Genomic DNA, 26,400 nt, shown 5'->3' with positions numbered 1-26,400 from the left:
TGGGCTGTGAGGATAAAACAGGACACTTAGATGTTTTACTGGGTAGGGGCTTCTCATCTTGCAACATAGTTTGAAAAGGTGTAAGAGGTAGCCACCATATTCTGTACTGAGCTAGAAAATACGTCTACCCATGGAGGGGGAACAGGAGTCACCTGTATAGTCTGAACCTGTTATGGCAACGCCAGAGGGGGAATTACAGCCTGTTGTGGCAACCCCATAGGGGGGGGAGATTACAGCCGAGACCACTAAGCGGTCCACAATAGTAGCCAGCACCTGAGAAAAGGAAGCCATGGGGGGGCTCTTGTGCAGGAGCTGGGGGGTTGATTGGGCCTGGTGGGGTGTAACACTTTGCACATAACCCATCTTGTATCAAATCCTCCTCACTTAAGCCTGCAGCACATAATTTGCATGATAGCAGTATGGGTGCAGATGCTTGCTTGCTATTCTTGCCCTTGCTAGACATAGCTGCAGAGTAGTACAGCAAACAATATGGGACTGCGTATAATGCAACCACTAGAAATGTAGAATACAAGTAGGAATACAATATATTGATCCTGTCTTATGCTTGGGCAAGCTGCAGGAGTGCACAGCACAAATATGGCACAGAGCAGTAACCAACTGTATGTGACAACCCTCACAAATACAAGAGATGTGAGGCACAGGAAAACACTGAAGTCACCTGTATGTTATGGCCAAGTAAGGAGAAAAAGGAAAAGGTATATGCTGACAGTATAGGGAAATATACAGACAGACAGCGCTAGCGTAAGTCACAAACAATGCAGAAATACAATAGACCGGCACTACAAGCAACTACCCAAATTCAGTCTGCTGCTACCCACTCAGCAGGAAAACTACAAAAAATAAATAAAATCATAAAAATAAAGCTATCTGGGCTGCCTAAGCAGGGCGCTGATGAAACTGAGGTGCCTCTGGCTTGGGGGCAGGGTATAGGGGGATGGACCAATGCATCCTGGGAGCTGAAAGCTTTAACTGCGTGGTGCCCGGTCCTCAACCACCACCTACACCCCAAGGTCTCCCTGTGGAGCCCTATGGATCCTGAAGAAGAAAATTTAAATATACTATTGTATTATGCATTGTGAGTATTATAGCACCTTGATACAGTAACTAAACTGGGAAGTTTAAAGAAAAGTGTTTGGGTAATTAATCTAGGAACAGCATAAGGAAAGAAAACAAATAACTTATTTAATACATCCTATATTTTTTATAAATAGATCTAAAGCTAAATACCAAACTGTTGGGCATGATTTAATAAGTAAAGTGTAGAAAAAAATACACAGTACGAATGTTAGATCGTAAAGCAGAGTACACACTTTTGAAATCCAAAGCAGCAGAGATAGTCACACATTTACTCACCTGCATAGTAGCACAACCACAGAATCTGCCTTAGCAGGAATAAATCCCAGGAGAAACACATTTCGGCACCCGCAATTGTAGCATTCCAACACAGTCTCTCCAAGTGGTCCATCCTTATGCAAAGTAACTTCTTTACATTTAGCTCTAACTAAATGATTTACAATGTGGCTAAAAAGAAAATGTAAAAATAAAGTGTAGGGCACATTGTTTTTTCAGATGTACAAAATGCTGATTCTGAAGGCTAGATATTTACAGTTCTGCATTAATATGTTAAACCTGGCAAGTATCGAAGTTTATAACTTATAGGTTGTAACGATACAGTCAATCTTAAAGAAATAACATTCTGATGCTAGGCAATGCTATCAGTAATAAGAGTACTGGACTTGCTACTACAGATTTTAACATTTCAATGTATTTCCACACCACCACAGATAACACTTTCACCGTTTTTAAAATGTTAAACCTATTTAATAAAATGCATGACTGTAAACTGAAGACCATTCTATCCAGAAAACAATTGTGCTTCTCTTATTATTAAAAAAAATAATAATAATAATAATATGCAATTTAATTCCATTTTACTACTAACTCTGCATCATCCCCATAATCTGCAGCAGGAGGCGGTGGAGGGATTGGGTTAAAAGTGGAAAAAAAACAGACTAACCAGATACATTATGAAATCATGAATAAAACTGAGAATGCATATAGAAAGAAAAAGTGAAATTTGTCCTTACATTAGGACAAATGGGAGCGGGCACAAACAATGGTGTATAGAGGTACATTGGTGTATGGGGAAAACTGGAACAATGTGGGGAGTGGTCACTCCAAAATAGCATTTTGCCAAACAATTTTTTCGAGAGGCATATTTGGATGCAAAAATATTGAACCTAAAGAAGTTGTTGAATGTATAAACTGATGCCCAGGTAGCAGTCTGGCACAGCTGTACGATGCCACACTACTCAGGAGACACGCGCACTGACCTGCAGAAATGCACAGGCATATAAAAAAAATAGAAAAGAAAAATGATCAGAAGAAAATTACCTTCTTTGATTAAATTGACTGTCGAAAAATTTTTGGTTAAAAAGTAAGGTTCGTATGAATGACAGCCCTGCCTTCATGAAAAACAATATTAAGAAATGAAATTTCTACAAAGTATAAGGGTTTAAATGCTGTTAAAACTAGAGAGGAGCGGGTTCGAATCTCAGAGATCCGAACCCACCCGAATTTCGGGGATCCGGGGAGATCCGAGCGATCTCCCTGCCTGCCCCGGATCCCTCACCCGAGGCAAAACCTTGCGACCCAGCTGTCGGGTCGTGAGGTTTTGAATTGAGCGGGTTTAACGCTGACTGGCTGAGAGCCGTGACAGACGGCTCTCTCAGCCAATCAGCGTTAAGCCCATTGAAAATGAACACTGAAGATAGCGCCCGCAATCCCCCGCCGCCTCACTTCCGCCCCCCCCCGCTGCCGACACCCCCGCACTGCTGCCCCACATACTGAGAACACAGTCAGCGACCCCCACTGCCGACCTTCCCACACTGAGGACACCACCAGAACCCCTGCACTGCCGACACGGTCAGCACACATGCACTGAGGACACCGCACCCCCGCTCTGCCGACACCCTGCGTTGCAAACACCCCTGCACTGTCGACACAGTCGGCAAACCTGCACAGGACAGCGCTGGCACCCTCGCTCTGCCGACAACGCCGGTACCCTTCTCCGAGAACACTGCCAGCACCGCAACACTGCCATTCCATGTACTGAGGATACCGCCAGCAACCCCTGCACTGCCGACACAGCCAGCAAATCTGCACTAAAGACACTGCTGGTACCCCCGCACTGCCGACACAGCCAGCAAACCTGCACTAAAGACACCGCTGGTACCCCCGCACTGCCGGCAAACCTGCACTAAAGACACCGCTGGCACCCCCACACTGCCGACACAGCCAGCAAACCTGCACTAAAGACACTGCCATTCCATGTACTGAGGTCATTGTCAGCAACCCCGCTCTGCCGACACTGCTGTCACAGTAAGTGCACAATTGGTGTATCCAACCCACACCGTATAACACAATGTATCAGTGTTGGAAATTAGAAGCTGAACTGCCACATGTTAGTGCCGCCGACTGTGTCACTTAGCTTAAGGCCCCCATACACATCAGAGATTGATTGCACCAATCGTGCAATTTGCAATACATTGTGTATAAAAATCTTTCCCTTTTTCAATCGATTGCAGACTTGCCACAATCGATTGAAAAAGGGAAAGATTTTTATGTCTGTGCCCCTTCTGCTCTCATGTGTACTCTGCACTCCCAACCTGTTCACCGCGATCACTGATCCTGTGTTACCATGCAGTCAAAATGGCCAAACCTAGAAGGTGTCTTTGGGACACTGGCAGGAAGGAACTTTTAGCTCCTGTGACCAGACCGATATTTTAAAATGAAGTTCAGAACCAAAAAGTGAAAGGAATGGACTTCAGAGATTGCGAACACTCCAGATAAGAGGGTTTTGCAGGACTCCCAGTAGGGAGGCAGAAATCAGACTTGTATCTAAAAAATACATCAGCCAATAAATATTGCTCTGAGTAAATAGCTTCAGAAAGCTGCTCTGTCCATGTCAGAAATGCTTTATTGAACCAAGGTGTAGCAAGAATGGGTTGAGAGATGTTCCCACAGCCACAAAAATAGATGGCTTCACAATTACTGTACGAAACATCCTTGAATGAGGCAGCAATTTCTGCATAGCCTAGCTACAGAAGCACAAACCTTAGTGGAGGAAATGTAACACTTTTAGACATGCCAGGATTTGTATTCCCCAATAAATCATAATAGGTTAGAAAATAAATAATTATTTATAATATTAATATATATATTTCTCTCTTTTTAACAGAGGAACGTCAGGAAACAGTGGTATATGCGTGACTGAAAATTTAAGAGTGACATACAGCTCTGACTAATTCAATTATTTGACTTAGATTAGTAAATACTGTATAAAAAAAACATACATATACACATATACACATATACACACACACACAAAAAGGTAGAAAGGGTGTTCCAAAGTATTATTTTGAGGTAGGTTAAAATTATTTATTTATGGGTCACATTGTTGGTTGTGAGTGAGCATTCACCATAAGGTTGAAAGGGAGAATATCAGATCTAAGCTGACTTCTTAGGTCTTAAGATATTTATATGTATAAATAAATATTTTTTAAATTCTATTAATGATGGCCTCTGGGCCATTTTTGTCTTGGTGATTTTTTGGTGTGAGGTTGTATTTTAGTACAAACCAAAAGAAGGATTAGTCCCTTAGAGAACTGTCCTACTGGTATTCTTCTTCATATTGAGGAGTCTTGGCGGATATTGCAGAAAAGTAACTTCAAAGAAGGAAATGCAATCTATCGGACGACCATCTGAATCTGATTTACTTAAGGAGGACTTAGACTAAAAAAGACTCAGTATTATTCCTTGTTGCCCATTTGGTTGTTTGTGGCATTGTCCACTTTAACCTACCTCAAAATAATATTTTGGAGTGCCCTTTCTACCTTTGTTTTTATACTATTTTTTGGACATCATACTAACGGGGTGTCAATTGGGAGGTGCTGCTTTTATGTAATTTTATGTTATTTCTGGTTTAAAATAATTATAACTTCATATCTAGCGCAATTTAAGAGCACTTTGTATACACGCAATAATAAATATATATATATATATATACACACACACACACACACATACACACTTCTGCCCTTTTGTCAGTGCAAATTAATTACAATAAATTGTAAGAAGCAGTACAGCATAAACTTGCCATATTAGTCAATATACTGTACTGTCACATGCTTTTACTCGCCACTATTGAAAAAAATAATATGAGATATGGTAAGAACTTACCCTTGTTATCTCTATTTCTACGAAGTCCATAGGGTTCCACAGGATACCTTGGGGTATAGGTGTGACGTCAGTCGCAGGGCACCAAAGAGTTAAGCTTTCAGCCTCCCAGGATGCACTAGGTCCCCCTCCTATACCCCGCCCCCGGGCCAAGGCACCTCAGTTAGTTACCAAGCCATAGGCCGGAGGAGGAGAAGGAAGAGAGAGAACAAAGATCTGGACACATACAAGAATCACATTCTCACCAGAGGGAGACGGAAAACCGGTGACCAGAGCAAAGCCCATCTGCAGCACAGGTGCGACAGGGCGGGAGTCCTGTGGAACCCTATGGACTTCGTAGAAATAGAGATAACAAGGGTAAGTTCTTACCATATCTCATTTTCTACTTCAGGGTCCATAGGGTATCCACAGGATACCTTGGGGATGTCCCAAAGCAGTATCCTTTAAGGGTGGGGACGCTCCTGTGCAGAAAGGAGAATCCGCCGCCCGAAGGAAGCATCCTGAGAGGCGAAGGTGTCAAACCTGTAATACCTCACGAAGGTATGGACAGAAGACCACGTAGCAGCCTTGCAGATCTGAACTGCCGAGGCACGTCGAGCTGCCCACGAAGGACCCACAGACCTAGTGGAATGAGCCTTCAGAGAAGGAGGGACCGGTAGGCCTTCATGAAGATAAGCTTCAGAAATAGCCATACGGATCCAGGCTGCCAAAGTTTGCTTTGAAGCAGGCCAACCCTTTTTACAGAAGCCATAGAGGACAACAAAGCGTCCGACTTCCTAAACGAAGAAGTGCGGTCAACATAAGTCCTTAAGGCCCGCACAACATCCAAAGAGGCCTCACCCACGGAAAGACCCGGTGAGTTAAAGGCCGGAACAACTATTTCCTCGTTAACATGAAACTGGGAAACAACTTTGGGAAGAAACTCGGGCCGAGTGCGGAGCACTGCCCTGTTCCCATGAAAAACCAAGAAAGGGGGTCTACAAGAAAGAGCCCCTAACTCAGAAACACGTCTGGCCGAAGCAACGGCCAGAAGGAAAACAGTCTTAGCTGTTAGCCATTTAATATCCACTGAGCCCAGTGGTTCAAACGGCGGTCCTTGGAGAGCCCTCAGGACCACAGCCAAATCCCAAGACGCCACAGGTGGAACAAAGGGCGGCTGAATACGGAGAACACCTTGCATAAAGGTGCGCACATCCGGGATTGTAGCAATCCTACGGTGAAACCAGACAGATAGGGCCGAAACCTGTACCTTCAAAGAAGCAAGGCGAAGCCCATGATCTAGTCCCGCTTGCAGGAAGGCGAAAATCCGAGACAGACGAAACTCCCGCGGTGCATAACCTCTCGGTCGACACCACTGGAAGAACGTATGCCACACGCGATGGTATATCCTCGCGGAAGACGTTTTCCGAGCTCGTAACATGGTACGCACCACAGAGCTGGAAAACCACCGGGACCTCAGCATGGCCGTCTCAACAGCCACGCCGCCAGACAGCCGAGTCAGGTCCGGGTGAAGACAAGGACCCTGAGACAGAATGTCCGGTCGTAGCGGCAACCGCAGAGGACTGTCCACGGACAGACCCTGAAGGTCTGAGAACCAGTGCCGTCTGGGCCACGCGGGAGCTATCAACAGGAGCGTCCCTCCTTCCTGTTTGAATTTCCGGATTACCCGTGGAAGAAGGGAGACCGGAGGGAACAGGTATGCGAACCGGAACGTCCACCGGACGGACAGAGCATCCACCAGAGACGCCCCTTCGTCTCTTGTGCGAGACCCGTACACCGGCAACTTGTTGTTGTGCCGGGACGCCATGAGGTCGATTTCTGGAAGACCCCACCTGTCCACCAGTAGTTGAAAAACGTCCGGGTGCAGGGACCATTCCCCTGGATGAACGTCCTGGCGACTTAGAAAGTCCGCCTCCCAATTTAGCACTCCCGGGATGAAGACCGCTGATATGGCCGGAAGATTGCGCTCCGCCCAAACCAGGATCCGAGAGACCTCTACGAGAGCCGCCCGACTGAGAGTTCCTCCTTGCCTGTTTATGTAGGCCACGGTGGTAGCATTGTCCGACTGGACCTGCACCGGGTGACCCTGGAGAAACCGCTGTGCCTGCAGGAGAGCATTGAAGACCGCACGGAGTTCCAAGATATTTATTGGAAGCTCCGCTTCTGTCGGCGTCCACCTGCCCTGGAACAAGTGTGGACCCGAAACTGCTCCCCAGCCCCGAAGACTGGCGTCCGTTGTCAACAGGACCCAATTTGGAACCCAGAACGGACGTCCCTTGTTGAGGTGGGTCGTCTTTAACCACCACGCAAGGGACAGGCGAACCTCCGGGGTGAGCACAATCGTCTGGAACTTCAGAGACTGAGGCAGCCCGTTCCACTTGGACAGGATCAGGTGCTGCAGAGGTCTGGAGTGAAACAGGGCGTATTCCACCATGTCGAACACCGACACCATGGAGCCCAGTAATCTCATCGCCGAGTGTAAGGACACCCGGCGGCTGTGCAGACAACTGCGCACCCTTGACTGTAAAGCAGAGATCTTGTCCTCCGTCACGACGATCCTTTGCTGTCCCGAGTCCAATAAGGCTCCAAGATGCAGAATCCTCCGAGACGGGATTAGAGTGGACTTCTGCCAGTTGATTAGCCAGCCGTGCCGTTGCAGCAGTGCAATGGTCAGGTCCAAGTGGTGTAACAGGAGCTCTGGAGATCCTGCCACCAATAACAGGTCGTCCAAGTACGGAAACATGCGGACTCCTTGCAGCCGCAGAGAAGCCGCCATGACCGCCATCACCTTGGTGAAAACACGTGGTGCTGTCGCCAGGCCAAAAGGTAACGCCCGAAACTGGAAGTGGTCGCTGCGGATTGCAAACCGAAGGAACTCTTGATGGCGCAAAAGAATAGGGACATGCAGGTAAGCGTCCTGTATGTCCAATGACACCATGTAGTCCCCAGGTTCCAGCGCCAGAATGATGGACCGTAGGGTCTCCATCCGAAACTTCGGGACCCGCAAAGACTTGTTGAGTGCTTTGAGGTTGAGAATCGGACGATATGACCCATTGGGTTTCTGTACCAAAAATAGATTTGAATAGAAACCCTGGCCCCTCTGGGAGAATGGAACAGGCACTATAACTCCAGCCTGGAGCATAGTGTGCAATACCTTCCGCAGCTCCGTAGCCTTGTTCCGGTCTGATGGTAGACCCGTGGTGAAGAATCGAGCCGGGGGTCTGTGCCGGAAGGAGAGGGCGTACCCGTGGGAGACCACCTCCAGAACCCAAGTGTCTGTCGTAGTGAACGACCAACACCGGGAGAACTGCAGCAGGCGGCCTCCCACCCTGGGATCCCCCAAGGGGAGACCCGGACCGTCAGGCCGCAGGCTTGTCATCTGGCTTGGGGGCCGGACGTCTGGTACTCCATGCCTGTTTCCGGGGCTTGACCGATTTCTTAGGGCCAGCCTGTCGAGGAAACGACTGTGGTTTGGGCCTGCCCTGGGCCCTAGATGACCGAAAGGACGATGGTCCCGAACCAGAAGGAGCAGCGGCCGACGGGAGACAAGCAGATTTGGCTGCCGCCAGCGTGGCCACAATCTTATCCAGATCCGGACCGAAGAGAACTTCTCCGGTAAACGGCAACGCTTCCAGACCTTTCTTGGAATCTGCGTCCGCCTTCCAGGATCGCAGCCACAAGGTGCGACGAGCAGCTACCGCTGCTTAAGAAATTCTAGACACCAGAGTACTAATGTCTAGAGCCGCCTCGTTGATGTAGGTGGCCGAATCACGGAGATTGCCAATCAACTCCGCCTGTTCGGCCGGACAGTCGGATTCAAAAGAAGCCTCTAATGAATCCGCCCAGCGCTCCATCGCTCTGGCAACCCAGCAAATGGCCATAGCCGGCCGTGCTGCCCCCCCTGCAAGGGAATAAGCGGACTTCAGGCAGATTTCTACCTTGCGGTCCGTAGCATCCTTAAGGGAGGACATGGATGGCATCGGCAATGTGGCACTACGGACAAGACGGGTCACGTGAGAATCCACCTGTGGAGGGGATTCCCACTTAGCAAAATAATTATCCGCGAACGGATAAGCCACCGCCAGGCGTCTCTGCGGCTGGTATCTTTTGCCAGGTTGTTTCCACGCCTCCTCTAAATGGTCCACCAACTGACCCGAAAGAGGAAAGACTGTGGCATCGCCCTTCACATCTTTGAAAAAGGCATACTTAGATTTAGCCGCTGGGGAACTTCGTCCTCAATCACCAAGGCTGTGCGGACCGCCCGAATAAGTCCAGGAATATATACTTTGGACTTAGCATCAGCGTCCTTAGTATGGAGAGGTTCCTGATCGTAAGGATCCAGAATCTCCCCATCATCAGACGTCCCTTCGTCATCCTCATAAGGAGCGGACAGAGACGCCACCGGCCTTTTATGAGGCCGCATCACAGACTCCCCTTGCAACACATCCGACAAGTGCTTTACAGAACTCGTCAGGGAGTTAACCCACGCTGGCTCCTGAGAACCCGGGAGCGGGGAAATAGGGAGACTGTGGGGTACCACCAATTGTCGTGGGAACCCCTGCATGGGTGACGACACCACAGACTGCTGGGACAAACCCATCGGAGTAAACGCGGGCTGCGGAGCTAACTGGCCCACTAAAGCTGTTAACGCCTGAGCGAAACAAGCCCAGGGCGGCTCCTGTACCGGTGCTGTAACCGTAATAGGCCGCGCCATGGACAAACACTGCCGGCAAAGGCCCTCCGCGCTACCCTCCCCCTCCGCTAACGGTACTTTGCACGTGGTACACTGTAGCCGGAGGGGAAAATCACTTTCAGACATGATGGCACCACGTATGTGACCTCTCTCACCAATTAAGTATTAAATAGGTGAGAGACCACCCTGCAGCACCGCACCGCAAGGGCTTTAGCAGAAAGAACAGGGACAGTAATAAAGCTGACAGTTTAGAGAAGAAAAGTTACAGGCAGCGCTAGCACAGTCACATACAATGCAGAGAAATAACAATTCCTGCACTAACAGCGCTGATCACTCAACTACACAGACACAGGGCCTGGTAGGACACAGCGCTGCATACACAGACCTGAGCCACAGCGGAGGAGAGGTATGCGGGGGGACCCAGACCACGATGCTTCCTTCCAGACTTCCAGCAGCGTTCACCATGCGTTGCAGAGAAGATGGCCGCCGAGGAGCAGAGAGAAGCTGGCCTGGGGGAGGAGCGCTGACACAGGACCAGTCAGCACAGTGCAGAGAGGGCTGTGTGCAGCGGGGGAGGCGCCGGCTGTGAGACAGGGAAGGCGCGCTCCCCTGGCATGCATTTAACCCCTGGGACGCCGCAGTGCTACCGCTCTGCTGCGGTCCGCTGTCCCAGGGGGTAGTGGAAGCGCAGGTTGGTCGCCTGGCTCCACGCTGCAGCCAGTCCCCAGGGAGCCCCCTGCCTGGGGACTTAGGACCATGTGATCAGCGGGGACCCACCGCGGGACCCCGCTGCTTACCTCTGTCCCCCTTGAATCCGGCCATGGTCCGGAGCATCTGGGGTCACCGCTAGCTGTGACCCCAGACGCCCACCAGCATCCCCGGATCAGTACCGGCGTTCTGGTACCGGCGGGGTGTAGGGAAGACAGCATGGACGTCAGGACTGACTGTCCATGCTGTTCATCCAGATGTGCAGCCACAGCTGCATGAAGAAAAAGCTTCAGGGGCTCTTCTAGCCCCCACTCCAACAGGTGCACCCGACTCCGGCCGGGCACCAAACTAAACTGAGGTGCCTTGGCCCGGGGGCGGGGTATAGGAGGGGGACCTAGTGCATCCTGGGAGGCTGAAAGCTTAACTCTTTGGTGCCCTGCGACTGACGTCACACCTATACCCCAAGGTATCCTGTGGATACCCTATGGACCCTGAAGTAGAAAAAATAAAATTATATATATATATATATATATATATATATATATATATATATATATATATATACACATATATATATATATATATATATATACATATACATATATATATATATACACATACATATATGTATACATATACATATATACACATACACACACATATATACACACACACACTAATATACACACACACACACACACACACATATATACACATACACACACACATATATACACATACACACAAATATATATACACAAAGAATTACCTGCCAGAAGTGTTTCCACGTCCATTGCAGAACCATTTTTTACTTGTATTGCAGTAGACCACACAAGCTGGATCATGAATGCCACAATAGCTACACGAAAAACAAACAGATGAGAGACATCCTTAAGTATCCACATCGGAAACAATATTTCTGCACAGTGCAGGAACACAAGACAATGTGATAGCCAGGGCTTTCAAAAAACAGGTTTCCTTATTACCAATACAGCTGAAAATACATCACAACTCACTTGTTTGGATGCTGTGAATACATTAACAGTTTTTCAGTTATTAAGAGGGCCTCGTTACTTCGTTATGGACCGAATTCAATTAGCCCTGTTAATTTAATGGGGGGGTTCATTAACTATTCTGGTCATGATTAAGGCCTAATAATGCTTAAGAATATACTATAGATGTGTCGGTAACCCCCCTCTTTTAAAACAGGGTTCCCCATATGTGTGCGGGCCAGTATTGGGGAGATTAGGCACAATGTGCCCTTAACCAATCTATGGAAAACTTTTTCCCTTAGCACTGGGCGATATTGTCTGGTGATCACCATAAAATAACTTCTAAAGGGCCATATAATTTGAAAGAGGGGATGACTCCTCCATATGCAAGAGACACCACATTAAAAATGAGCGTGATAGGACACGTAGTATATATGTAAAATAACTATATTATGTAGCACAGGATAATAGACAATAGCTACTAGAGGACCACAAAATTTTAAAGAAAAGACTCCCATGGTGCCCACAAAGTTGCTGGTGTCATTATGGGGGTGAGAGAGCACATAGTGCCCTACCCCCATATATGGAAAATATAAATTTTCCATAGTGCAAGCTAACATTGTCCTGGTGATCCAGATAATTACAAAGGAGACCCATCTGTTGAAAGAGTAACTTCTGCTTCAAACAAGGGTGGCCTCAGAGTTGGGGAGATAAAGTCACTCCCCATTATCTAGAAACATTTTTTTCTTTTTAACTTTATACCGATGTAGGCACACATGAATTTTCAACGTCACTGCCCTGGAATTGGTCCCACAGCTACTCTGGACTCCCTACCAGTAATTAGCGCCGGTGGGGAGAAGAAAATTTGCATTAGGGCACTTTGCTGTGGACGATGAGTGGAACTTGTCATTTGAAGTTTTAATGTACATACATATGACGAGCCCCAATAGACCTCCGCAGCAAAGAAGTTAAGGAAATATAGCAAATTGTATACTTCCACCTCATCTCTGCCACTTGTTTATTTCTGGAACAGTTTTTTTGGGGACCACAGGAGCATGAACTGACTTGTATTTTATGTACACTGAATAGGATCTATATCTTTATGTATATACCTAATTAGGCAAAAAGGTATGAGACTAGATTGTGTTTATTTTGCTTTTATTTTAGGAAAGCCGGTTTGGCATTGTGATTTTCCGTGTCAATTTTAATTCAATAAGCCCTGATTTTTATTTGTCATATTAAACTCAATTTAAAAATATGCTTTTAGAATTCTTAGGGGGCGCTTCAATTGTTGACAAAATTAGCTACTGTCTAAAGTGGGCTTAAGCTAATTAAATAGTTTGCACGACAAGCCCTGCACTGGTTGCGGGAATGCATAGGATAAGCCACTCAAAGCAGCTCAGTGCAAAGCGCGCTGTAACTGCCCGGCCATCACGCCCAGCCCCAAACCCCTACTTTATGTGGATTTCTACTCTTACCTAAGGAGGGTGCGAGCAGAAATTTGCGATAAGTGCAGCCTCAGGGCTGGTCGCACAAAGCAATTGAATTAGCTCCCGGCCACTTCATGGGAGCAGATTCTGTCAAACAATTGAATCACACCCTTAGAGCGGAATTGCTGCAATTATGGTAGCCCTGGCATCACAAGTTGTCCGGTACATCTCTATGGGATGCAAGGCATAACTTTACATTGCAGATAGAGGTAATTTGGGTCTGGTCGTAAGAATTCTCTATGAACATTCGATTTTATATGCTGCTATTTTCCATTTAAATCACACTTCAGTTTCACTAGTGAAAAGGAGGTGGATTATTTAAAAAAATAAAAAAAGGTGTTTAAAAAACCCACCTGCAGGCATGTACAGGAAGGTCCTTTGTATAGTATGTATCCTCTTCATCTTCTTCAAAGTTCAGCTCACCCAACAACTGGCTTGTTTTTCCTACACCATCATCTACTGTGCCATTCTGTAGCATGCCATCTGGGCCATTGACCTATAACCAGATGAATGGATGCTTAGAATAAATGGCTATTCAGAACATGCTTTTGGTGTAGTTGTAATACCACATAAAATATATGAAACAATTGCAAGAACACACACACAAGTCTAAAATTTACTTAAAGTGGGAGAACAGATATGCATAAAAGGATTAATACTGAGGCATCTCCAAAATAACAAGTATATTATACCAAGATGGTACGGACGTTATATATAAAGATGCAAATATTTGTCTATTGACTAACAGTTTATTTTTCATTTTTACAGTGTTCATGCTAGGGTCATTTAGTAGGGCACTGCACCTACCCATGTTTTAAATGTAAAAACGGGGATTGTCCTGCCCTTACTAGCAGCACACTATTACATGTCCTCCTGCTCTTACTACCCTCTTACTAGTAAGCACTGCAGGATGGGAATACAGAAGACTGAGCATGTCAGCACAGCACAGGACATGTTACAATTTTGTTGACTATTCTCCATCTTGACACAGTCACTCAACTTGAGATGCTGCCCTGACCAAACCCTAGAGGGACTAGAGATGCCTCGTCATCCCTTTAATAAGGGGGACACGTGAATTACACAGGATCTGTGGATTATCCTATAGATTGTAAGCTTGCGAGCAGGGCCTTCCTACCTATATATCTGTCTGTTATTACCCAGTTTTGTTCTATTAATGTTTGCAATTGTAAAGCGCAACGGAATATGCTGCGCTATTTAAGAAACTGTTAATAAATAAATAAAATAATTACAAAAACCAGGTGAAATGGATACTTATAGACAACCAGCCACAGAATCTGCATAATTCATGTGTCCCTTATTAAAGGGATGAGGTGGCAACCCTAGGAGGGACCGTAAATCACACCATTGCTGCAGCTTTCTGTAGCCCTCAGTGGCAGAGTGAAATTATGGGGTAAGAAGCAAGCATATACTGCTTATTTTCCCAGTATAACATACTTTTGCACTGATCTTAGCACAGTAGTTTCCCCTCCCATGAGAAAAGGAGAAATACTGATTTAATTTAACCCTCTGTTGAACTTTTCTATTTTGAAATTTCTAAGGATATCAGCTTCTGCAATCAAGGCGACTAATTATTATTAGGACAACGGGTGTTATATAGGTGTCCTATATATACACAGTATGTGAGGGCATATAATAGACTAGGAGGTACATGTGTATAATAACTACATGGCGGACAAATGAATTGTTTTTTAAGGTGCGCTAATTAATGGGCGCCCAATATTGCAATTCAATTGATTTTGGGCGACCATTCATTATTGCGCTTGTCGCACGCAATTGGACAGGGTTTAGCCATGTAAAAAAGCTAAACACATCTAAAGTAGTTTGGGTACCAATAACAAGGATTTGTTAAGCTGAGTAGACACAGAACTATATGGTCTATGAGCGATATTGTTTAGTGTTGTCCCCCCACCTGTTGGGCTCAATGTCATCCCCGACATTGAGCATACACACTGAACAATATCGTTCAGTGATGTCACCGGCCACAGTCCCAAACATTCAGGGCCTGACAATATTGTCAGGTAGGCCTGCATGTTCGGGCGATGAAAGATATCGTTAAACTGCGGGAGCGTGCATCGTTAATGATGTCTTGCATACACACGGAACACTATTTAATGGTATGAACGATAACGTTCCGTGTGTACGCACCTTTACATTTCTGCTCGGCTACTCAACGTTGCTAGCAAAAATGCTGACTCCTGCTTGCGTTCAAACACAGCAACAAAGGAATTGTTCAGTTGGGTATCATTTAGTCAGAGCAGCCAGCGAAAACAATTGAATTTCCCCCATGGGGTGAATATATGTACTATGCATAGTGCGCTTAGTCTGTGTAGATTTAGCAAAATGTTATGTCAAAGATTTGCCCTTCAAAATTATAATGTACCCTCCACAGTGATCGCCCTAAAAAAAACACCACTATTAAATACATTAGAACCCTCACATTAAAAAATTGGGGTCCTACTCCACAGTTTCAGGGTCCTATCACAATTTGTGTTTCATGGTCTGTAGAGCGTAGAAATGCGCTATAGTACATATTTTGCACTGGGTGTGACATGGGTAGACTGGAACAGGGGGCACAGGGGTGAGTACACAGGAGAGGAGAAGGGGTAGACATGGAAAGAGGGGGCACAGGAGAGCAGAAGGGGTGAGGGGAACAGGGGGCACAGGGGTGGGAGAGGAGACTACACAGTAGAGCAGAAGGGTTACAATAGTTTGCTACACTATTATTATAATAGGACACAAGTCAGTCTCCCCATATAATCATAACAAGGCACTAGTGGGTGCTGCAGCTGTATTATGACAGGGCACTAGAGAATGCTCCCCTGTATAACAATAACATTAGAACACCAGTCTCTGCTCCTCCTGTGCTATAAATACCATTTACCTGCAGTCACAAGGAAGAGGTCAACCTTGCCCCACCCTCTGCCGTTTGCTTCTAGAATCAACCAAGATGTCACCAAAAGGGGACTTTGGGTAAGTTAGAATGAAGCACAATCCGGCATCCATACACCTGGTGGAACACACAGTTGGTGGCGTTTGGCTGCTGCGGTCGCTGTGTAAGCGCTGTAGCAGCCAGTCACAGCCGGCAGCATCTCCCCAACCAATCACCACTGGTGGTGGTTGGCTGATCTGCAGCGAGCACACGGCGTGTGCTATGGGACCCGGTCATTTTTAAAAACAGTCTCACACTTCTTCTATCATGTTGTCAAAACGCGCTATGAAGTGTATTTTGTGATCACTTGTCAGTAGGACGTAAAATAAAGGGCTAATAAAAATATAAGGTTCCGTCTAGGCTGTTTTTGTGGGGTGTAAAATGCATCCTGCCCTTATGGAGGTGCTTCAGCGCCCTGCAGATCATCACACGCTGACGCCGGTGGGTCTACAGCGCCCCGCCTCCCGTTGTGCTACTGCACCCCTCTCTGTCCCACATGGACACTTACCAGAGTGAATAAATGCCATGCGCATGGCATCTGTTCACTGGTGGGGACAGCCCAGCGTCATCCATGAGTGCTGGGCAGAGTGACTGAAAAGAGGGGACTGGGGACGGGAGGAGTGCACAATGCCTTTTCAGACACCCATTTGGTGCACGCAGATGTGCCATCTATAATGATCAGCACCCTGCCATATAATGACCCTAGTGACCACGAAAATATATTACTTCATGATCAAAAAGTGAATGTCAAGAGTAGCATCACACAAATTCACTTATTTGCGCTTTACCAACAACTCATTAAAAGCAGCGAGCAGAAATGTGCATTAAGTCGGTACTTTAAGCACATAAAGAAGTACTCGTGCGGCTACATCCTGTACTTCTGGGCATGCACTCGCGCCCTATGGTGGGGAACAATTGAATTGTTCCGAGGGGCGCCCAATTGAAACAAAACAATCGAATACCCCCCAATCTAAAGATTCCCCAATCCACCAACAATCTAGATTTTTTTTTAAAATGATCTGCAAATCACTGAAAAATGACAGTCCGTCAATCTTGAAAGGCTCATCATTTTACTAGTAATCCGCTTATCATTATCATACACTAGCAATCTACAGTCCCGATTGGTCTGTGAAATCCAACACATTGGACACCTGATTTACAGATTCCGATAATTTTTTGTCCAGAATCGGCAATTGGTGTACATTGCAGATTTTTGCCCAATCATCTGCAAAATGGGGAATTTCCCCAATCCATCATTTGGAATCACTTAAGTGCAGGGGTTCTCCACTCCAGTCAAGTACCTTTAACAGGTCATGTTTTTCATTTCATCAACAATGCACAGGTGAGAATCTATAGTGCTGGGTCAGTAATTATCCCACCTGCTTCCAGGCAGAAATCATCAATACATAACCTGTTACTCAAGGACTGGAGTTGACGACTACCGTAATAGATCATCATATCACTCTGAAAGCGGGACTCTGTTGATAGTGAACCTTTTGTTTTTTAATTCCCCAACATGCGAGTGCAACCTCTTCTCATATAGGAGTAGCAAAAATTGTATCTTTCCCGATCACCACAGACTCACCGGCAATAGACCGCCAAAATGTATTAACATAACTTTGCCAGGACAGCTCCTCCAGTAAATTGCTGTGCTGGTTATTTCTTTCATTCCGGGTTTCACACCCAGTAGATGTAAATGTATGCGCAGCCTTTGAGCAGCACATACAAAAGATGGCATTAGCTATTTGGAGTCAAACTCTAAAAAGCTAAGCTTATTAAAGCTTGATATATTCAACCAAACAAAAATATAGAGGGGCTTCAAACCGGATATCTGCCGTGGATCCCAGCTCTTACATAGGGCGTATTAAATTAGGTAGGAGAATAGGAAAAATCTCACACCTGCAGGGTTTTTCCTGCAGCTGCGGGACTTTTGCTATTCAATTCGGTGCAGGATTTTTAATTTTTTGAGCGGCATATAGTTTTTTGGGGGGTTTTTTCGCACCACCTCCACAGCATGACTAATTTTTCCTAAAATCCATATTTTTAAGAAAAACTGTTGGGAATTGCTCTGGGACCCCTGCGGCAGCCCCCTTATGACTAATTAAGCAATTGGAAGTTTTCAATTAGCTTAGTTAGTAATTACCTTCTGAGGCAGTGTCTTCTCCCTCCAGGCTGTCAGCTCTTCTGCAGCAGCGTGTGCATATGTGTGAGAGTGTGTCTGCGTAACGTGTGTGTGTGTGTGGGGTTGGGTATGGAATGCCAGCAGTCGGGATCCCTGTAGTTAGAATCCCGACAGGATTAACATACAGACACTTGTTGGTCGGTATGCTAACCCTCCCCCTTTTTGTTGCCTAACCCTAACCCCGCCCTCCCTGCTCACCCTAAACTTAACCCCCACCCCTTAGTGCCTAACCTCCGATACTTTCCTGTGGGATGTCAGCGGTCGGAATTCCGACGTTGATATTTCGACCGTCAGCATCAACCATGCCGGGATGCCAAATACATCCAATGTGCAAGAGCCCCCAGCAGGGAGAACTACATCTCCTAGCAGCCCCCTCCCCAGCGCAAAAACTGGAGGGGAGATGCGCTTGTTTGTCTTGTCTTGTCCCGTTCCTCCGACCCCCCAATTGAATACTGTGGGTATCGGGAGCACGCATAGGTCTGCATGATTTTTGCGGTGAAAACCTTGCTCCCAATTGAATATGCCACATAGTGGGGGGGATCCTTAACTAATGCAGAAATCCTCAGCAATATTCTGAAGGTTTACTGCAATTCTGATTTGATAAATCTCCCCAATAAACTTATGGTTTTAAGACATATAGCGCATGTTTTTTTCATTTATTTTATTTCACTTGTAAGAATAAAGAATGTAATCAGATTTACTAGAAAAGCGGGTACTTCTGTATCTTTGCAGCCCTCGCTACGTAACTTACTTAGCCACTACGTAAGGTGCTGTACTACTTACACTGACTCTTGCTAATGTATTTCGGCGCCGATATATCTGTTCTGTAAAGCAATAATAATACAAGTCAGACTTACCTTTCTTTACCCGCCGCATATGACTAGCCGAACACACTCGCCCCCACATATTATAGCGTTCCCGCTAGGCTGTTTTAGCGGGGCGCGGCGCCCTGCCCTCCTTATGGAGGGCAAAAAGCACCCTACCCTCCTTCTGGAGGGCAAAAAGTGCCCTGCCCTCACAGCCTGCGGGTGCCATTCTCACCCGCAGGACGCAGTGTCCTGCGGGTGGAGAAACATGCGGTGTCCCGATCACCGCCGGAGAATAGACGCCGGGCGCATGCACCCGGCATCTATTCTCCCTTTCTGCAGCGCTTGGGGGCTGCCCGGCATGTCCGTAAGCGCCGGGCACGCCCCCAAGTATGACGAAAAGGGGACGCGTCTTATAGACACGCCCCCTTTTCATAACCACGCCCCCTTTTCGGGGGCGCGCATATGGTTGCCCTCGCTAGCTCCGGCGCCCTGCCTGCCGCCGGAGCTAGAGTGAACACTATTATGTATCTATCTTCGCTAGTCAGTGAAGATACGTAAGTAGCGTAGCCAGAAGGGGGCCACAAAAATACGGAGGTACCAAAAAGCATTTATGAGTTTCAGACATATAAATGGGCAATTCCACATAAGGGTATACAAAATTGCACATGAAAAATTTTATTGAATATAGAAAGTGTTGTATACTTTTGGAAAGACAATTTATTCTAGTTTCCTAAACTAGTCTAATTTTCCTCATATTAATTTCATGAACGTTATAAACATTTTAATAATGTCATGCGCTTGGACCGTTTCAATATAATAAATATCATGAATATCAAACATTCATATTTCACTTATAAGATACATACGCATAATACTTTGCAATTTCAAAGGCTGCCAATGTAAAGAAGGCTAAGATGTTGTTTTATGACTTTTGGAGATGAAATAGGGGGATGCAGACAGGAAGCAGACGGTCGAAATGCCGACTACCAGCTTCTCGACTGTCAAATCCCGGTAGGGGACCAATGACAGGCGTCAGGGTCAGGCTAGGGGAAGGGGGGGGGGTTGTTAGGGCTAGGCACTTATGGGGGGAGGTTAGGGTTAAGCACCCCTAAGGGAGGGTTATGTTTAGTGTTACTTACCTTAAACCCGTGTCAGGATCTTCACTGCTGCCGGTCCGGCGGTATTTCATACCGATCCCGAAATAGGTTTGCATACTTTTTATGCCAACTGTGCCAACAGTTAGTCCGCGACCATGTTAAAAAATAAATATATATATATATATTTTTTTTTTTTTTTCATTTTTAAAATTGATGTTGCGGACTAACACATGGTCGTGGTCCGACAGATGGTTGTGGACTAACAAGTATTATTACACACCTTTATTAATTTTATGGTAGGTTTTATGAATTCAGCACAACCTATAATAAGATTTCATGTTTATGAAGATTTAAAGGATTGGAAATTATGTATGTGTTGGTGTTGATATTGCAGAGTTATGTAGGCACACACCAGTGGATGACAAACTATCAACAGCCCAGTTACTTAACCAGTGGTTTTGGTTTATTGAAGTATAGTAGGTACAGTCGTACTCACTGTAACATGTACACTGGTAATGTAGCGGAGCAGGGTTCTATACAGCTCAACAGCCAGTGAGTGTATCCTTCCAATGGGTAGCGGTACAGGGATTTGAACAGCGTTATATGCAGGTATTAACCTAGTCTCTCATAGGAGCTACTGTAAGTAGGAGACTTCTATCTCCCACCATGTACAGACAAGATGGCCCCTGTAAATGCACAGTAGTGATGACGGTGGCCATCTTGGGAGAGGGCATGAAGCTGCAACACAACTTATTTTTATGTAGTGACAGGCTAGATAAAATACTTCAGACAGTATATAATGCATCTCTTCCTCTTTCCCTGTCTTTGGTATATAGAGATCAGTCTGTATTTTTTCTTTGTATGGGGTCCTGGTGACTGGCACAAGCAGCACTTCACAGATTCAGTGGCAGGGGTTAAAGCGATGTGCCATGTCACTTCTCTTATTTGGTCTCTACACGGCTGCCTGTCCTTACTCTGTGAGGTTGCCTTGGTTCAGGTGGCTAGCCTACCAGCAGTTTGCCGCCAGTGTCTGCTCATGTGCCCAGAGATCCAGCCATGAACTTGCATGCATGCAGCTCCTGCTCTGCTAGCAAGAACCTGGATTCATGCCATTTTGTACACTGTGTATAGGTAAAGGAGAATACTACAGTCATGGAGCATTCACAGAGGCAGCACAGTAGAGCACTCCATATTTCAACAATAATTTTCATAATCTCATGCAGAAAGTTGCTTACAATGCTAAATCTACTCAAGTGTAGTGTTCACGCTAGGCTGTTTTAGCAGGCACCTTGTCCTGCCCGATTTTTAAAGGGCATAATGCATTCTGCCCCTTATAGCAGTGCCCTAAAACAGCCTGGCCGCTGCGTGAATAGATGCCGTGCGCATGTGCAGTGATGTCAACTGGGCCGCGTGCTAGTGCCCCCGGCGCCCTAACAACTGATCCTAGCGGTAACACGAGTGTACATACTTATTTTCCTTTGAGAGAGTGGTTCACTCAAGATTGTAATCGCCGTGTCAGCAGATTATTTTATTTCCTTTTCAATCCTCCATGGCAGCCATTACAATGTTAAAATGCTGTTCCAATATACTTTGAAATGGATTTTCATTTGTTAGTCCGCGACCATACTTTTTTGTCAAATAAGTAAACAATTTTATTAAAAACACATGTTGACATGACTTCTAACATGTACTGTGTATCATAGAATTAAAATTGCTTCAAATGTAATACTTAGGTCACAGACTTGATTAAGCTGCGTCACTATAAATGTTGATGTCTTGTGTGTTATTCCGCCACCAAATCTTTAATGGTCGTGAATATACACTATATTAATTTGGAACCAATGCACTGCGTTTCTTCCTACACTACATCTTTTGGAGTACCAACTCATGTCACTTTCAGTTTTGCCCCTGATATTTTAAGATTAGATTTTTAAGATCATGGTTCAAAATGTGTGCTCTGAATGTTAGTCTGCAACCAGGGAATTGCCCAAATGTAACCGGTTTTATTTATACGGTGTTTGGTCACAGTGGAACTGAGAGGGTTAATCCCTCAAACAGCCAGTTCCCGGTACCCCCGGCGCTGAAAGGAGACAACATGCTGCACCACAACTTGAAAGAGTCCAGCGGCGATTCATTAGGTTAACCCGAAGTCCAGAGCTGCACGGAGAGCCCAAACGCCTAGGTACAGGCGAGTAGCTCCTGGTAACCCCAGCACTGGCAGTTTTCTTTTCCTATTCAATTAGCGGTGAGAATTTTAGCTGCTGTAATTTCTTAGGAATTAACACAGTTTTTTCTCACAGCTTCAGAGAAGGTGCAATGTTGAGAAAAATCATTATTTTAAAAAAGGTAAAAATGTCAGAACTTGGTTCAGAACCCCTGGGGCAACCCCCCCAGTGATCAATTAGACGTGATCAATTTGGAGAACTTCACCCCAATAATGGCTTAATTCGGCCAATAATTATGTCAAGTGCAGAATAATGGGTTAGAAGTTGTGGGATAGGTATATTGGAATGTTGTATGGACAGGTGTTCTAAAAATTGCAGGTGTTTTTATTAATTAAAGTGACACCAAATACAAAAATCCCAACTTGCACACATTTTTATGCATCCAAAATGTAACTACAGCATTTGCTTAAATACAAATATGCTATAATTTTTTCACTGCTATTAAAAATGCACATAGATGAAACCATTTAAAAAGCAGTAAATATTCTTGGTGACAGTAATAGACATCTATAGGTTATACAATATTTTTATTTATATTTTTTTAGGGTATAGGCCGTTCATTTTTATTTATTTTTTTTCACCGAAAAAATTATTGTGCCTAATTTTTTTCAATTGGATAGCGTGTCTAAGGGGAACTGGAGCCCCAGGGGCTGCTGGAGCCAATAGTCTCCATCTCAGACAACTGGAATGTCTTCCCCTGCAGCCTCCTGAGTCTGAGTAACTTTAGGAGCTGCAGGGAGAGCTGGCCATCACAGCCAGCTAATTGTTTCATCAGAGCCATGAAAGGCTCTAGCTCACAGGTTCTCAAACTCGGTCCTCAGGACCCCAAACAGTGCATGTTTTCCAGGTCTCCTCACAGAATCATAAGTGAAATAATTATCTCCACCTGTGGATCTTTCAAAAAGTGTCAGTGAATAATGAATACACTTGTGCACCTGCTGGGTGACCTGGAAAACGTGAACTGTGAGGGGTCCTGAGGACAGAGTTTGAGAACTACTGTTTTAGCTCATTAGCGAAGAGATTGCTCCCTGTGGATCTGGTCACTTCTTCTTGAGTCGAAATTCAGCCAGGAAAGGATCAGGTCCCCCAGCAGAATCCTGGAAGTATTGGAGGGAAATACTTTCCCAGAATTCCAGGCACTGGGGGAGTGGCCAACTCATCAGGTGCTCTCACACAGAGAAGCAATTACTCAACATTGTCCATTAGGGACAATGTGAAATTTCCAAACTAAAGTTCCCCAAACATCTGTGACAAATAGCCGCAATTCTGCGTTCCTGCAATAAGAGTTGGAGTATCGGTAAAATTCAACATGTTGGATTTTACAGATTTGCTGATCACGATCAAAATATGATCGAGATTTGGAAATCTGTGAAATTTAACATGTATAATTTCACCGATCCTCCGACGGATCGGAGAACATTGGTGGCATTTCTGACTGGCGGATGGGCATTTCCGATCCCATTGCAAGATTGCGAGACCTGTTGGTAGATGTATGGCGATCCTCAAGGCCAGGTACTCATCTAAACAATGGTCAATCTTGCCAATGGTTGGGACAAATTTCCTTTGCCCCGGACCATCCAAGATAGCCCGTTGACACTACGCGAATTAATGAACAACTGAACGATACCTCGTTATGTCTCCTCAAACTTGCACAGGCCCCCATACGATATCATCTGACTGAGCGTGAAGCACGGTAAACCAGAAGTTCTTAAATGCGACCCTTGGTAGCATGCAATTGTGGGCATATATTAAATGATCTTCTCGATTTGTCTGTCCAATATGACAAATCGTGAAGATATTCTATTGTGTACCCAGTCTAAGTGAATTTGAACAGGTATTGCACAGAGCTTGATTGGTTAAAGAGACCAGGGAGGGCTTACCCCCTGCAATACTGTGTGTTGGAACTGAATAAAAAGGGGCCGTGCAAGTTCTGAAATTGTACATATCATCTGACTATTTTAAAGAAGTGTATTTTTGCATGCTGTAAAGTAACTGTCTAGGTAAAGACCTATCTACTTGCATCCTCTAACCACCATAATTGTGCAAAATGCCATTTCATTTTAGCTGTTTTGGGTTGAGCTCAGTGTTTCCAAGCCTAAGCCCTCTGCCACCTACCAAGCACAGATGTGCTCCATATTTATGGACCAGTGAAAATTAGCATACACCAACCAGGTGGTGTTGCAGCAGCATGATCAAACATACCGAGGTACTGGTGGTAGAGGCCTAGGAGAAACAGTTCCAGGTGCTGGTGTAAAACCATGGTGATGGCAGCGAGTTACTCACCCATGACACAGCGGGAGGAGTCAATAACAGGTGGTTAATGACGGTGAGAGGGTAGCCCTAGAAGTGGTTAAGCATGACTACTCAGATTGCTCAAGTAACCTGTACGTACAACAAAATCTGACTTCCTAGCGCAGTGAGTTCATCCGATCACAATACTAAACTCCTTTTTATCATCTCATTAACTACTTGAACACAATGTAATACACACATATCTATCTACCTATAGATCCCAACTGAAATACAGAGAATGGGTGGGTCCAGGTGGATAAACTCACAACAGAGGATTATTGGCAAGGGTAAGGTTTCATATGTATAATTATATTTAAAAGGCGAAAAACCAGTTTAAATGGATTCGAAGAAGCAGATGTCAGTTTAAGTGGTTAAACCAGCAATTTAACTGCTCACCTTAATTAGGTATTTTATTAAAATAAAAATGTTCATTAAGTCATCCTGCTGACATTCCAAAGATTCACATTAGTGTCTCAGGGGAAACATTTTGTAATAGAGTCACTTATAAAAGCAGACGAAATTGGGATGTAATGCCTGCGGCTCGACATCCCGACTGCAGCAAGTAAGTACCCTAACCCTCTCCTTTTCCTACCCTAACCCTCCCTTAGTGGTGCCTCAACCTAACCCCCCTCCCCGCACCCTACACCTAACTCTCCCAGGGGGGTGCCTAACCATAACCCCCCTGGTGGTGCCTAAATCCCCTTCTCTCTACCCCTCCTGGGAGGGGGGGGGGGGGATGGGGGCTAACCCCAAGACATGCCAAGACACCCGGCATACCTTCATTCGGTATGCCAGGTGTCGGGATTTTGTAGTGGGGCTAATGATAGTCGTCGGGATTTCGACGCCTATCTTTAGTCCCATGTCGGGATGTCCGTGTCAGGATATCGTCGGGCCTGACAGCGCCTGCCGGTATCCTGATTGATACTGCAGATTGGATCAGGAATGTCTACTTTGGATGCAGATGTTGAAGGATGCCTGCAACCAATTTCTTTGTAGTCACCCCCAAAACACTTGCTAAGTGTTTCATGAACCACTGTTCACTTCATCTGATGTAGTGAATATAGTTCAAGAAATGCGTAACAAGTGGAGATTATTGATCGCAGATTACTACCTAAAAAACATCTGCTGACATCCCTCAGTATACTAAGTAGAAAAAGGAGGGGGATTTAACCCCCTATTGTACCTCAACACACTGAATAATACCTGCAACAATATATGAAGACTATATGGTCATAGAAATTCAGAGATATTAGATGCATGCATTTGCAAATACATGGGAGGCTGCTGGGCCACGTCACGGCTTCTCTGTTACCAGCAGTCCCTAACACTAAGGGGTTCACGTCCGGGCGCACAATTTCTATGACCATATAGTCTTCATATATTGTTGCAGGTATTATTCAGTGTGCTGAGGTACAATAGGGGGTTAAATCCCCCTCCTTTTTCTACTTAGTATGACCCCTCCCTTTCATGCACCTGATTAGTACTGCTAGATTGATTGAGCAGCTGCCATTTTTGTTTATCCCTCAGTATACTATAGATTGGATCAGGACTGTCAGCTTTTATACACCAATTGTTTCTATTAAACTTGTGAGCACACAATTGGCTTTAAGTGTTGTTACAATATTATACAAATTTCTTATTAGACAGAAAGGGCGATATTCAAATGCATCACCCCCCCTCCCCCCCCGACAGGAGCTATTCAA

At 45.4% G+C, this 26,400-nt stretch overlaps 1 protein-coding gene across 1 annotated transcript in view; it reads right to left on the bottom strand.

Moving 5' to 3' along the window:
• UPF1 (UPF1 RNA helicase and ATPase) overlaps positions 1-26,400 on the bottom strand; it is a 150,782-nt gene that overhangs the window by 104,795 nt on the left and 19,587 nt on the right. Inside the window, exons 2-4 of the mRNA XM_088468953.1 lie at positions 13,496-13,638; positions 11,430-11,519; positions 1,375-1,542 (exon numbers count right to left, since the gene is read on the bottom strand). Of these exons, the coding sequence (XP_088325079.1) occupies positions 1,375-1,542; positions 11,430-11,519; positions 13,496-13,638 (401 nt within the window). The remainder of the gene's footprint in view (positions 1-1,374; positions 1,543-11,429; positions 11,520-13,495; positions 13,639-26,400) is intronic.

This window comes from Taudactylus pleione, unplaced genomic scaffold, assembly GCF_031769625.1.
Source record: "Taudactylus pleione unplaced genomic scaffold, aTauple2 ptg000087l, whole genome shotgun sequence".
NCBI classification, from domain to species: Eukaryota; Metazoa; Chordata; class Amphibia; order Anura; family Myobatrachidae; genus Taudactylus; species Taudactylus pleione.
This window is presented reverse-complemented; position numbering and strand designations above follow the sequence as displayed.